Source organism: Sinohyriopsis cumingii, chromosome 3, assembly GCF_028554795.1.
Source record: "Sinohyriopsis cumingii isolate HCF-2022 chromosome 3, ASM2855479v2, whole genome shotgun sequence".
Taxonomy (NCBI): Eukaryota; Metazoa; Mollusca; class Bivalvia; order Unionida; family Unionidae; genus Sinohyriopsis; species Sinohyriopsis cumingii.
In genome coordinates this window covers 116,461,761-116,477,466 of record NC_142963.1, presented here as the reverse complement: position 1 = coordinate 116,477,466, position 15,706 = coordinate 116,461,761, and the positions used below count along the sequence as shown (strand labels likewise).

The 15,706-nt window shown below is 35.6% G+C and overlaps 1 protein-coding gene across 4 annotated transcripts; it reads right to left on the bottom strand.

Moving 5' to 3' along the window:
- Positions 1 to 499: 499 nt before the first annotated feature.
- Positions 500 to 12,469, bottom strand: LOC149803659 (kelch repeat and BTB domain-containing protein 8-like). Of its 4 annotated transcripts, none has more exons than XM_089953430.1 (4): positions 12,377 to 12,469; positions 5,063 to 9,903; positions 2,501 to 2,647; positions 500 to 828 (listed from the first exon to the last, which is right to left on the bottom strand). In XM_089953430.1, the coding sequence occupies exon 2, from the start codon at positions 9,892 to 9,894 to the stop codon at positions 7,789 to 7,791; it is 2,106 nt and encodes a 701-aa protein (XP_089809556.1). In that variant the 5' UTR covers positions 9,895 to 9,903; positions 12,377 to 12,469; the 3' UTR covers positions 500 to 828; positions 2,501 to 2,647; positions 5,063 to 7,788. The 4 variants fall into 4 exon arrangements, with proteins under 4 accessions (XP_089809556.1, XP_089809555.1, XP_089809554.1 ...); XM_089953429.1 differs by having other exon boundaries at positions 5,067 to 9,903; XM_089953428.1 differs by having other exon boundaries at positions 2,501 to 9,903.
- Between the last annotated feature and the right edge of the window lie 3,237 nt (positions 12,470 to 15,706).

Sequence of the window (15,706 nt, the reverse complement as noted above, 5' to 3'; positions counted from 1 at the left end):
AAAGGTTATTTTACATTCTTTTTCAGGCAAGTAACAGGTGTTTCAGCGTTTGTCTGAAGTTCACTATTTCGACCTTGACAGAACAAAATTGAGCATTCTACACATGGTACCAAACTCACTATTAAACTCCGTTTGACTTCTAGTAAGAAATGTTGAAATATTGACGATCTGATATGGACATGTTAAGCCGTTGCTGTGCCAAATTCTACAATTATTTATTTGTTGTCAATGCACTGTGCGACAAAAAGAAAAATATTTTGGACACGTATTATAAATAATTTATCAGATGATGAATTTATTCAACGTCTCCTAGGTAGGAAATTTCCCAATGGAATCGGTTTAGACGAGCCCGAAATATTAAGAAATTGTATAATGTATGCTTCGGTGTTCTCTGCATCAGTAATATGTGGACTATTTTCTGAACAACAAGAGCGGTTTCAAATTATCAAGACTTGGACGCGTGATCGTACAAAAAAAAAACAAAAAAAAAACACGATAGTCGCATCTTCTTGCACGCTATTTATTAAGCTGCAAGCGAAATATTAGTTATAATACAAAATTAATGATGACGCATGCAATAATGAAGTATTACGTTTCTTAAGGTTACTTTACAATAAATATTGTGCTATGAGAATCCTCAAAAAGAACCAGCTCTTATAGGTGACTTATCCCATGTTTATCTATGCTAATGCATTTTTCTCTTCTTTTCCTATGTTTGAATCCATTTTCCTATGTATGTATCCATTTTTCTGTTTGGATCCATTTTCCTATGTTTGTAGTCATTTTCCTATGTTTTGTATCCATTGTCCAATGATTATATCGTTGTCTCTGAAAAGGGGAAATAAAAAGTGACCTTGTATAGTGTGTATTAACATCTGTTATATTTGTATCCCATTACGCAGTTGATGCCAGCCTAATAGATTCTGTACTAATTACATGTATATTTCTTATATATTTGTTTTATGTGTAGAGACATAATATAAACTAGCTGTTCGTTAACTATGCCATCATGGATAAATATGGAGTATTATTATTTTCGTATTATTATTATTATTAATATTATTATTATTATTATTATTATTATTATTATTATTATTATTATTATTATTTAAAATGATTATTATTATTGTTGTTGTTGTTGTTGTTGTTGTTGTTGTTATTATTAGTAGTAGTAGTAGTATTGAGATTTCTTCGGGAATTACAAGTTCAGAAATACAAATGAAATGTTCAGCATTGGCGAGTCGAAATGAAATACCTAAAATCGCCAGTAGCATTTTGCTGTCTTGTATCCAAAGACTATCATATTTAGCCAGGTGAGAACAGCAGGTAGAACAGCATTTGATCCTCGACAGATCAAAGCTTATAATTAGAACAGTTAAACAATAATAACGACAAGACGGAATTAGTCGCTTTAATTTCTTATATGTTAGACACTGAACAATGAGGAATGTAACGAAAGTTTTGATTGAGAGTGTTCTGTCAGAAAAGTTTGATTTCAGAATTTGGTGTTTTCCTGTATTTGAATTATAATTAAAATATGCCCCTATTGAAAAAAAATCTAACTTTGACTTTGTGACGTTACGAATTTTTACACTTATGATCACATAACTAATATTTCAGTTTACTTTATCATATGAAAGCGTTTACAATATCCATTTCAGGGCCGGAATCGGGGTGGGGTGGGGAAAAAAAAAGAAACCAAATTTAAAATAAAAAAACACACACACAAACGTATTGTCACTGGTCATTTAAAATGTGACCATCGTTTAATTCTTGCTTACGTTTATCGGTTATTATTCTCACTTTGAGTAAATATAAACACAGACTTTTGCTTTGGTGCCCTTTCGATGCAATTCAGGGCCCTTTTGAAATTTTTTGAAACCTCTTCTCCCCCCCCCCCCTTACATACACGAAGAAAAAAACACTTGACCTGATGCGGCCCCTGGGTTTACTTTATCTAATTCCATTTCGCGATAGTAGCGATGCAAGGGATTCAATATTGATCACTTGTTTGAAAATCCTTTCTCAGTCAATGTTTGATGGTTGGGAGAGATCTGATGTAAATGCGAATCAACTACATTGAAATAAAATCACTCTCAACGCCGCTACTCAGAATATCTTAACTTTAATAGTACTCTTTTTTTCTGCACACACACACACACACACACACACACACACACACTATGTCGGTCCCACATTTTTCTAGTGCGCAAGAAACAAACATCATACCTGTTCTATAATTAGAAATTTTCGGACAAAATCCAGTAAGCTTCTGTTTATATCGAGATCTTTATAATTCAATTTCAACGAATATTAACAGCTCAAAAATGCATTCTATAATTGATCAGCTAAATAAAACGAACTCTTTCAGGCACGTACAATTGTAATTATCGCCTATAAATTATAACAATTTGCTTTATTACTACAAAACATGGATGCATGGATATAAAGCAAGTATACACAAACCATAATAGAGATATATAAATCAAATTACTCTTACATTTGGTTTTCCAGATGGCTGAGAAGCAATAGTATTGTTCTGCCGATTGGATTTGATCCAAGGGAGACAACCTCCATGATCTTACGTAGTGCAAAAGAAGAACCCGTACTACAACTGGTATCTCCACCCTTGATTTTCTAGCCAGACCTAAGTAGTTCAATACATAGGTAAAAAATTTCGCTTAGTTCTTTTCGTAAAAGATAACAATAGTGAATATTAAATTATATTGCAAATTCATGTTTATCAAATATAACAATGACGCATTTCAAGCAACATTTAAATATTTAAGCTTTATTTAAGAAAATCACCAAAAAAATATTAAAATAAAGCTGTCAAATCAAGTGTCATCATTTTTACTACCAACATTTATCTCTCAATTTAAGATTGAAATATATTACCAGCCTTGTCATATTATCTAATTAACGAGTAAAAGGTCAAGGCGGCCATCTATATGTACATGCATTATTACAGAAAAAGAGATTAAAATGACAGAAATTACCTAAACAATCTCACAAAACACATACAATTTAAAACGAAAGTCAGGTAGCCATAAGACAATTAAAATACAAATTGTGAAGTTTCAAATTAATTGAAACTGAATTAAATTCTTGGAACATAAGAGCCCATCACCATTAATGATGGTGGTAGGGACCTAAGCGATCATATCTGAACCTATCCACAGTTACACTATAAATGGTAAATTGTATAAACTTTATAGACAGGATTGCATAGATATTAACAAATGTGCAAAACACTTCACCTAGCATAGTCAAATCTTCACACTCTCCACACTGCACTCCCGGCCCCCTACTTGGCAACACTTGCCATATCTGAATGTGTGTTTAATATTCAACTGAAAGTCACTCTGAAGTATACAATGAGTGTTAATTTTGCTTATTATCCACACACAGAACCATATGGTTGCATAGGTATTATTGTACGTGCATATGTAGAATCACTGTGTTGTTGTAGCTCTCTGTTTGACTCACGGTACCAATTCAGTGCCCATAGTAAATCTATGCAAACAGCATGATATTAAAAATTCAATAACTTTAAATTTATAAGCGCTCATGAAGAAGCCTATATTTATCAGAATAAATTCATCCTGGATGACAACTTCTGTGTAGAGAAAAGCATATGACCCGCGACATTTTCTGGATCTATGTGCTTTCAATTCCGCACCTAAGAGTCAGGTGTTAATTTCAGCAATGAATGTTCAAACTCAAATCTGTTAATGGACTGAAATTCCATCAATAAAACAATGTCTCTAATTTTTTTAGTTACAACTATGATAAGCTCTCAAAAAATTAATTTTACAAAAATCTAACTGTCATTATCAACCAATCCTGGCCAATCAAACGCACATATACCCTATTTTATCTTCACCCATTTTCCAGACTGGTTCCCATTCTTCAATGTCATTAGTACCAAGAGTCCTGTAAGGGCATAAAAGGGTAAAATAACAGTCACGTTTGACGATTTCTATTAGCTGAGGTTACAAACCGGTAGCCTAGATTGTATAAGGACTGCTATCCAAGACAAGTCAATAGTGATTATCGTCGGATAGATTGGAGACTTGCATTTAACATAGGTAAAAAGTCATTGTTTAGTGTGTGTGTGTGTGTGTGTGTGTGTGTGTGTGTGTGATTTAGAATTTTAACGTAGCTTTAAGAACTGTTCAGTCATATCGCTACGATGTCTGCAGTGTGACAGTTTATAGTGAGGTCTAGCACTGGGGCGTAATTGCTGCAGACATGTAGCATGATGTCCCACCCAGTCACATTATCCTGACACCAGGCCGACCAGTCCTAGCACTAACCTCTTAATGCTGAGCGCCAAACGAGGCAGCTGTTAGTACCATTTTTATAAATCTTTGGTATGACTCGCCTGGAGATCGAACCCATGACCCCCCACATCCGAGGCGCACGCTCTAACCACTAGGCCACCGGAGCGGTGCCAATTTAGTATGTGTGCACTTAGCTACCTCCGTCAATGTTCAGAGTCTAGATAAAAAAGGGATCAAATTAAACTAATTTTTTATTTAAATAAAACATAAGGAAGACAATTTATTTATATTTGTGTATGATAGATGAAGGCGCTTTTCTCCACTCCTCCCAGTTTTTGATCTTTTAAAGAGTTATCCAAAGTGTTTTGGGGCATCTGTTTGGGCAACCAATTTCAGGCCAAATCTCATTCAAAATTTGATAACAATTTTTTTTACAGTGAAAATATAACGATTTTAATAATCACCTTTCCTAATATAGAGACCAAATCAAATAGAAAGGACAGGAAAGCGGCATTAGTGATTCCTCACCCCAACCCCCATTGCAATCCAAGCGCCGCTTAGTTGACTTATCGCTACCGCCCAAGAAAATATTCAAAGGTCACTGGTATATTGCCGAAGGGAAGTCATTCGAAAAGACAGAATTTTCATCACAAGGTGAAGAATTTCACGTAATAAATTATGCAAGTTATTTATTCATCTAAAACCCGAATGCAACGACACCCTTCAATATACATTCCAAATCACGTTTAAACGTTGCTTTTGCGTTCATTACTTACTCACCACGGAAATAAAGATGACTTAAATCCAGGTACTTGATGGTGGAAAAAAGATCACTCTTACAATTTATTCTGTACGCATCTTGTTCGTGTTAAATGAATTAAGTTTACGTATCAGATAATTTATATAATCCCTTCGTGAATAGCTTGCACGGATTAGTAAGCAATACTATCACGAAAACCTTTCCTTGTCTACATGTATGTGTATGTGCATTGAATATGAATGACTTTTGTGCTTGTTTTCTCTGTATTAAAATCAAGCAGTATTTTTACATTTAGCTGTGCAAAAACTGAAAATAATCGAAGTATCCGAATATTGCATGTAAAGGAGCAAGTATATGTGTCAATTTGTTTTGAAAACTCATAAATATATGACTAATTTGCCGTGCTAAAAGTTCAAAAGTTGAAGACATTTTTTTTCTCACTATAGTCTCTCGATGGCTAGTGTAACGAATGCGTAAAAGTATATGAAATACCGTATATACTTATAAGACGAGTCCAACTGCAAACTGCACATATCCAGATCTGTCTTCGCATAAACGCCGGACGATACTGGTCAGTGCAGTTTTTTAAGAGTAATCAGCAGAATAAACATCATATACCCTGATCTGAAGGCGCATTATGCTACGGCAGATCAGGATATTTGTTGTTTCCTGTTTGACTCGGCGTATAAGCGAATAAATGCGGTTTCTACAATTTCAAGAAATAAGGTGAATAGTGGAAATCAACATAATCATTTGTTAGGTTTGACAAAACAAATTTACAAAATTGTGCTATTCCAATTGGTACAAATGTATCTGTACTGCTCATAAGGGTATAAATTAACAGTGTTTGGGTTAATGTGTAGATGCATAGTAAACATTTAGAAAGACGTATAATTGAAACCATAGTGAAGCTCATCACCCCATTTATGTTTGTCACTAAAGGCAGAGCATCTCAGACCCTATCAATACTGAAAAAATAGCAAACTTATATGACTATTAGAACAGAAACGACAAAAAATAGCTTGCCTGCTTGGAGAGTAACCAAGGCTGTTTCAAAACTATATTCATTTTTAAACATTATATAACTGATGCACTTAGATACATGTAACAGGATGAATCCGGGTTAGGACTGAATTTAGCGAAGGAATGAATCTGACACCATACTCATGCGCATTAAGTGCAACAATGGATTTAACAATGATGTGTACCAAGTTAAACGTCCGATATAAGGAAATGATATCGTCCCTATCTGGAATTAATAAGAGCATGTCATAAAACAAGAATGGACATATGGAACTATTAAACAATTGCGATATGCATCTATCACCCTGCACAGCCACTGGTTTAGAATTTACACACAAATATGAACAAAGCTTATATATCACCAAGGGTATCAAAGTACAGAATTTGTACAAATATATGAATAATGTTTCATCCACAAGTAGGATGCATCTATCATTGATTTCCACTCCTATTGTGATCTTAATTATTGATTTCACTCCTTACATGTGGTATACTCAATTATTGATTTCACTCCTACATTTATATTGACTTATTGATCCATCAATGGAACATATGAAACTCGTAATATCATGTTGACGATCACGACCTATTTCCAGTTCCACCGCTCTCGTCGAATGGTCAAGGAACCATCACTAATGCCCAGCCCCTCCCAGTCCCTCGAGAGCCTCCGTAGTCCCTGCAGAACCCTTGATCCCAAAGTTATGGTCTCTCATTGCGAGTAAACCAATACCGTCCACCATCGACAGCAGCTTACAAGTTACACGGAACACATCCACCCCCAATTCTACTATTCTCCATCACAAATCACCTAAAATTATAATGCCTGATGCCGTTTAGTACACAAGACACGGTTTAGTACAAATGAAATGATATACGTTACGCATGCGCTCACATGAATTTGCTTCGATACATATTAAATCATTACATCAGAAATACTTTACGAGATTATTATTATCATAACTAGGTTCATACATTGAGTCTCTATCCAACAAGAATGGTCTCACGAATTATAAGAACATTTCTTATCAATTAATACATGCAACGTATAAATGAATTAAATTTGTCGGTTCAATTATAAAATGACTAACCATAAACAGACTAAAGTCTATCTGATAGCATGGCGTTATATGACATAGGTTTGACTATCTGTACAATTTAGAATATAAACTGGAACGTCCAATATATAAAACAATTCTATGACATAACACGGATAGCGTAAAAAAAAAAAGAATGCAATTTTATATTTCGCATACTTCTACAGCTGAAGATTGCTCCCGTAAAGGTTATTGGTTTTATGTATTTCTCAACATAAAATCAATAAATGGTTTGGTTGGGCAGAGCCCGCTGTTAGATATTTTGATTTACAGGTTTTATTTTGGTCAGGACACCTTCTGGGAAGTAAACAGCTTCCTAGCAAAACTGGCTGTAGCGTGCTAATACAGTCAGATTTTACTCTGTAAGTACCCTGGTTATAGTGAAATCCACGGCCAAAGAGTTTAAGGGTATTTCGCATTGCAAGCACTTTGCTCGTGCAGCATTGGGCGAACAGAACTAGGTATTTTGAGATAAAGAAATAGCTAATGTTCTTACAATTCAGTAAGACTATTATTGTCGGATAGAGACTCAATATATGAACCTGGTTATGATAATAATAATCTCGTACAATATTCTTGACCTGGAAAAACTACATTTTCTTTGTTATATTTACATTAAGATGATTTATCTAGGGGTTTTTTTAATCTTTTTGCCCTCCGTCGTCGAGAGTAGCTGTGTAAGGAACAATCGGCTGACGTGAGTTACTGACGCAAACAACTGATTTGATTCTTTTCGGAAAGGAAGTTTTAGTTGCTTTTGTTGAGTACACACATTTGTTTTCAGATCATATTTGTACACTGTATCAGACTCTACGATGCTGGACGATCCACCCAGTAAAAATACTGAGTTTTCGTGATAAAGTACACCGTAGCCTATCATGCTAGAATTGTGCATTTTTCCAACGACGGCTGGAACATTATCTTCTCTAAAGTGAATGATCTCTCCTCTCGGACTAATCATAAAGATGTCCAAAAACTTGGACGTGGCTACAGCCAGACTCGTAGGCATAGGAAGATGACGGTGAAGGATACAGCAAGTATTTGTCTCGGTGTCGAAGCATTGGATATCCTTGCTGTAGATACCCGGTTGATTGTTTATTGTTCCGCCAAGAAGATAGATATTATGGTTAATAACACCGCATGCTGCATCGGAGACGCTGATCATTAACTTTGATGAAGATTCCCAATTTGTGCCTTCCTCGCATACAAAAAGTTTTTCTACAATGGGCATATCGTCTTTTGCCACAACAGTAATACCTGCCGTTCCACCGAGCACGTAGAGACAGTTTTGCACGACGACCATGTTGTGGCCTGAGCGCCCTCTCTGTAATGACGGCATATTGAACCATGTATTCTTTTCAATGTCAAAGTAGAGGCAAGCTTCTGGTTTGTGTGTCCCGCCACTTATATATAGTTTAGTTCCAGCTAAACAAGTGGCAAAGTTGCAACCGGTGTAACGAGATTTTAATGGGGTTAGAGCAAACCACTTACCCTGCCCCAAACTGTAAAATCCGATCTCTATTCCCTTTCCGTATGAGCTGGATTTCAAAACAATGAAGCCCTTTTCTTTTCGTGGTAAAAGTGAGATAGAACGTTGTGAATACGATTCTGATACATCCTCAAGTGGTTTTGAAACTATTTCCATACACTCATTGTTTTTCTTAATAATATCATGCGATTGTAGAAACCCAGTAATAAATGCTGACTCTAAGAATGGAAAACGAAAAGCTTTCACAATATCAACAGAATGTTTATCCCTGGAAGGTTTTTTCTCTAACCATATCAGACCTAACCTACATACTCGTTCTTCGCTATCGGTGTTTAGATTATCATCCGTGATGAGGGACAAGAAATCCTTTTTTTCCAATGAAATCAGTTTGGACTGATGAATGTGGTTGAAATTATCGATGATGACTTCCCATGAGTCTCTTGTGAGGCGGGGACAGTGATATGTCCTACCCAGTTCCCACATGTCCAGGCAATTGACAACATCTATGTGTCGAGATAGAAAAGTCTCGCACTGTTCCTGCAGTGAGATCATTTGGAGATAAACGGCAGTGGATATCAGCTGTTGTGCATTGTCAATTGTAATAGTTATTCTCCCTGTGTATATGTAACAAAGAACTGATGCGAAGATGGCGCTCTCAACCCCCTGCAGACAAATGACGACATCTCGACTTTCGCGCATGCCTGATGAGAACATGAGTTCGAAATACGACGATAGGGCTGACAGAATGACCTTGTGACATCTGAATGTTTTTCCCTCCACCATTATTGTCACGTCCCAACAAGATCTTGTATTGTAAAGCATTTTCAACTCAGCCTCAAACGTGAGATATCTGAGATACATTTCCTCAAGTTCCAATAAAGAGCTATCCTGTACTTTCTTCCCTTTTCCTTCCTTCCCTTGCATGTCATCCGTAAGCAGATCCAACTTTAATTTGCGTAAAAGCTGTGGCAAGTTTTTCATATCCAGCTTAGAAGCATCGCCATTGTATAGATAATAAAGTACTGACTTTAAATCAGAGAGATTGACGTCTACATTAATTTCATCCGTCTGCGTAGTCTGGAATTGCGTCTGGAAGTGTTTGGAAAAGAGAAGAAGAATGAGCTTGTGAATCCGAACAGTGTGGTCATCTGTCGTTGTCAAAGTTATGTCGAGCAGTAACTGCTCTTCCCAAAGTCGCTGAAGAGCTTTTAGTAACTTGCTAAAATGAGCCTGCTCCACCATCTTGAAAAGCTTTAAAAAAAGATTAGAATAATATTCATAAATATTCGCCAAACAACAGAAACCAATGGTTGTGCCTAAAAGAATGTATTCCAATGCTGTTTCAACATTCGACCTCGCGGCCCGCATATGAATTTACATTTGTCAATTCCTCAGTTGTTTATGTGAAACGGGGGAAAAATATATATAAAATTTTTTAAAGTTTGTTAAAATATGACATCTTAAAAACATTTTTTCAATTTTTAATATTTATTCTTTTTTATATCATGCCTCTATTACATTTTACACATAGTTTAATATGTATCGCCAACATTGCTCGATTTAACGACGTTGAATTTGTGTAAGGGCCATGTGTTTCTTTTTAACTAACCTTACTGACTGTCTATTCCACATTTCAAGTTATAACAGTTTCTGCCTTTTGCGCTCTCAGAGACCCAAATGTAAGATCAATGTGTTCTTTTTCAGGTTGGGGGAATTTCGAAAACAGTGTCATGAACCTTTGATAATGGACCACAAACCCTTGCACATGTCTGAATACGGGATCGAACCCAGGACTGCAGATGTGCAAAGCGAGCTGCGCGATCGATTAATCGAGGCTAATTAGTTAAATGCCTTAAGTTTTGATTTCCATTTGACTTCTTAGGGTTACAGTGGCATTTTTATTAGTCTGATCAGATTCATGTTCATTTGACAATTTCAGCTGCTTTTAAACAATAAAGCAAAGTTTCACTTCACAAGATACATTGTATTGAATCTGAACACAGTAGGCTCATCTTCTTTCGTTTTATCTTTTCTTCTTCCTCTTTTACCGATGAGTAGTTGTAGTAATTGTTCGTTGTTGTTGCTGCTGGTGGCGGTGGTGGTTAGTGTAGTTGTAGTATTAGCAGTAGTTGTGGCTCAGCCACTGCAGTACGATAGGATTCATGCTATACATTTTTGGTTGCATGCACCTAAAAGAGCCGAGTTTGCGTATATTGGTGCAAATTAATCAAAGGTATTGATTCGTTGTTTACTTGATATTACCTTTACTCATACATCAAAAAACGCTTCCCAGCGAATGAGAAGGAAGAACTAAATACGTGATATAATTACGATATTTACCTTGGTAAAGTATCTTTTATCGACTTTGATTCATGGTTCTACATAATAACTGTATATGATATATTTATTGAATTTTTTCTAACGTTTTAATTCTAAAGTTTAGGTATTTTTGCTGATGATTAATGGAGAAATAAAGTGCTAGCGGTAAAAGTATAATCACATTTGTCTTCAGAAAGCTGTACCTACATACATCTATCTATCCATCCATCCGTCCATCTATCTATCTATCTATCTATCTATCTATCTATCCATCCATCCGTCTATCTATCTATCTTTCCATCCATCCATCGAAATAGAGAGAGAGAGAAATCATATAGAAAATAAGTAAAAATTAGAAATCAGTTACAAGCGTATTTTTTTAAAGAGCATTTTTGAATTAAAAAAAGTGTAATCACAATCAATTTATCCACATTGTAAGAATATTGTAAATATTATATAAAAATGTGTCGAAAATTCTCTCTCTCTCTCTCTCTCTCTCTCTATCCATCTCTCTCTTTCTCAAAATGAATTCCAAACAGACAGCATTTTCCGACTCCGCTAACAATAATAGTGCTAGGTAAGTTGCCATTTCCATCATATAGCTTGTTATGTTTTGTTTTTGGTTTCTTTTTTTTTCAGGACAAGATTTAATATCAATCCAAATTTAATCATTTTTTTTTTACTAATACTTCAAAATGTAATGCAGTTTTGTTGCCATGTGCGTTTGTAAGCCCTGTGAAAAGTTAACCATTTTAAATTATTGATTTCTTTTTAGAACGTATGTATTGTAGGCATGATGCCTCCGACATACACGTACATGCTGCATCTCATCCCATTCGTTCGTTGACCGCTCCGGTGGCCTAGTAGTTAGAGCGTCCGCCTCGGATGCGGGAGGTCGTGGGTTCGATCCCCGGCCGAGTCATACCAGAGACTTACATAAATGGTACTAACAGCTACCTCGCTTGGAGCTCAGCATTAAGAGGTTAGTCTTAGGACTGGTCGGCCTGTTGTCAGGATTATGTGACTGGGTGGGATATCATGCTACATGTCTGAGGCATGATGCCCCAATGCTAAACATCACTATAAACTGTCACACTTCAGACATCGTAGCGATATGACTGAAAAATTGTTAAAGCTAAGTTAAAAATCAAAATCACATCACATCACACACACATACAAACATTCGTTCGTTTTCATGGTCTGCACATGCTTTTCGAAACAATGTCACCAACGTTCCGTGAAAGCGTTTTACCTTTCCGTTCGTTAGCTGGTGAACTGGTGGTGGTGTTGTAATTCCAGGTATACCCTAGTGCTGGCAGCTATTTTGGACAAACGTGCTAGAAAGTGTGTAAAACATGCACGTTGCGAGTGTATTTGGTATAATGCAAGTTTAGATATAATTTACCTTTAGAGATCAGTTGACTTCCTTTATTTTCACTTGAGTGATCAAACATTTCACCTCCAGTATGGTGTATGACTCGTTAAATTTTACCCGGCGTACACCGATTTCTTGTATATATAAAAAACGAAACAAAGGAAAATCAATAATGTTAAAATATGGTCATGATCTGGTTTGCGCGTCGCTATGCTACAAGGTAAGCAACTTAGTCCTTCCTGACATGTACGAGTTTTTGCCCTTAGACCAACTCAAGCCAACACTAGTCTGTCTTCATAAACAAAATCAACCATTTCCGTTATTTACTCATACGTGTGTCACCGTTTCAACAATGGGGCTAATTTACAAATTAACTTTTCAAAATAAATGTTTATGTTTATTTTTATTTCTATTTAATAGCAGTATTTATTTTATGTTAGTCCGTGAACTAACGAATTTTGGAAAAGTAATAATTTTAAGAATTCATTGGAGTGAATTACAATAGTATGTTTTGACTGGAGTCAGCAGACAACGTTAACATTACGACAAAGAAATGTAATTATTTATGTGGTCACTCCCTTTGTCAAGTGGTAAGCAAGGTCACCGGACATGTACGAATGCTAGGTTTAAATATAACAACGAGCTTTTTATTTTTCTTCACTCTTTTCTGCGTTTTACTTTGCATTCGGAAAAAGAAAATACACAAAACACAGCAAATCATAAAACCGTACAACAGCGGACATTAGCAAATTGGGTAAAGTAAGAAATCAGCTACTTCAGTCTGTTATACACCTTTGCTAGCAAATACGCGGGAAACAAATCCAGCAGGAAACAAATCCACTAAGTCCTATCCCATTATCTCCACGATTTAAATAGCATTATGTATCATACTCTCCGTCGTCCATCTGTTATTTAACCATATCTAACCTAAATCGATAGTTGTAAACCGTGATACTTTATAATTATATTGGTCATGCGGTAGCTATCTGCAAAAGGGGTAATGTTCTTGGCTCCCGCTCTAAAGTCCCTGGCAGGGGCTAAAGGTTAACTGCATCCAAAGTTCAAATTCTTGAGATACATTCAACTATTTTAACCAAACATTTTTTTTTGCAGTCACAACTGGAAAACATAATATGTGTAAAGGATTCCAGAGTACAATCAAGTCACCATCAAGGGATGGGGTGAATGTGCGAGGAGGGATAAGGGGGGTGGGTTGTTACAATAAAAGCGTAAAAGCGTTGCTATTTGTTTTGCAGTAGGCCGTTTGTTACAGTCTGTAAGTTTTCGTGAAATATGTTAGAATCGCTGACAATTATAGTGTATTATTAATAAGGAGATTAGTTTTCAATTTTAAAAAAAAAATTGTTTCTTATTGAAATTACTTTTAACATTTATGCAAATATTGGTAAGTGAGAAAGGAAAAAAAAATCCTCCTCAGATGTGAAATATTTTGTTTTCAGTCACTAAAGTTTCTTTCTTTTACATGTATCAGTTACATTCGTCACATAGACAGTATTGTAGCATAAATATATTCAATTCACTCAGCAGTTCGTTGTTCTGCTGATTTTCCTTGATTAAATCCCGTCAGCATGCGGTTGAGATAATGTTTTCTTCCAGTCTAACAGGACATTATCGGCATTCAGCCATAACGATGCCATACTATTTTGCACGAAATATAGTGTTCCTAACACAGCGGTACGATTTCCTTACAATTTTGGATTGATCCATTTAAGGTTGTTTAAAACCCTTTTCTTTACTACAGTATGAAGGAAAAGTTTAGCAATTTCTTTTGCCAGATACAGAATGGTGATTCTAGAATGGAGTAATTTGAACATAACTGTTCAAGGTTTTAGGGATTTTCATGCATTGTGGGTGGGGATTGGTGTGATTATAAAAGGGTTCATCGTAGAATCAGTGTTCATACTGATTCAGTTTCTCCATTCTTTTACGAGTTTAAAAATGTAATGATTTTGGAGCTTTATTTTGATAGCGGGTGGTTTCCCATGTGCGAGGATACAACCGCGTCTCGAGACGAATTCTGTTTTGTGTTATCTACCAGATCAGAAGTTAGGGATGCTGATTAGTTAATATCAGCCTTTCCGCCAATGAATTCCAGATAATTTGAATACCGTCTTTGCTCGCTTATAAGTAAAGTCCAATTGTAAATTATACAGACCAAGATCTACCGTCGCATGATGTTAGGAGTAATCAGTACAACAAACAACATAGACCTTGATCTGTAAGCGCATAATGCTACGGCAGATCAGGATTTTGTATTATTATTATTATTATTATTATTGCAGTTTGACTCGACTTATAAGCAAGTTACAGCGGTAATATAAAACGGCGTTTGCAATATGTATCGCATGATGTACGCAAGCTTGAGAAAATAAATCAACACTAAGTACCCGTCAATCAATGCGTGCGCCAATTATTATCTAAAAATAAAACATACAACGATAAGTACTTCCGACGGACTTGTACACGATCATAATGAGACAATAAGTGGCTTTATGAATCAGTGAGAAATATTTGAAAAGCATTTTTTTACAAAACTATTTGATTGATCCAAATTATTTGATGACTGTTTAATTAGGAAACTTTCATCACTATTCAGCCATCTATTATCTCTTTTATTTCCCAACGTACACGTTCACTCAGTTTTGAACAAGATTAGTTGAAAGCGTCCAACACTTCGGAACTGCAATTTGATGACAAAATAATTTGACCCATCTAGCTGTATCGTGGCGTAGGTGTAAATGGGAAAGCAGTTGACAATACAGTCATTACAGTTCACAAGTAGATAAAGGCATTGAAAATGTCACCTAACAACTTTATTGCAAACTTGTTACCACGAAACAGATTCAAAATATCGCCAGGAATAAACATCACCTGACATCAAAGTACTCGGCTATAATTCAGTCTTTGAAAGCTTCACACGCAAGCAGCTGGCAAACGCTTCAAATATGAAAGCAAGCTGAAACTACTTCTTTATGAAATAGGCTGTTTAAATTATAGATAAATAACTTTAAAATAGTCTCTTCCAAATGTAATTTTCCAATATGGCGTGCCATCACGAAAGACACGTACATTAATATTAAATAAACAATGAAAGACTATAACTTATGGAAACCGAAGTTCAATGAAATATAGAAAGAATTATGATTAAACAGGTGTTATTTTTCTCCGAAGAAGAGAGACCTTGCGTTAGCAAATAAAACAACCTAATCATTAAAAGTAATACATATTTACCAATAAAATGGAGAAAGGAGCTACAGTACTGTATTGACGTTATTCGCTCACTGAATGAAGCTAAGAAAAATATACTTTGGTGGGGGGAGTGAAGAAAATAACATTTTT

What these genes read in the sequence shown, in the direction of transcription:
- LOC149803659 (XM_089953428.1), bottom strand. Translation starts at nt 9,894, where the DNA reads ATGGTGGAGCAGGCTCATTTTAGCAAGTTACTAAAAGCTCTTCAGCGA.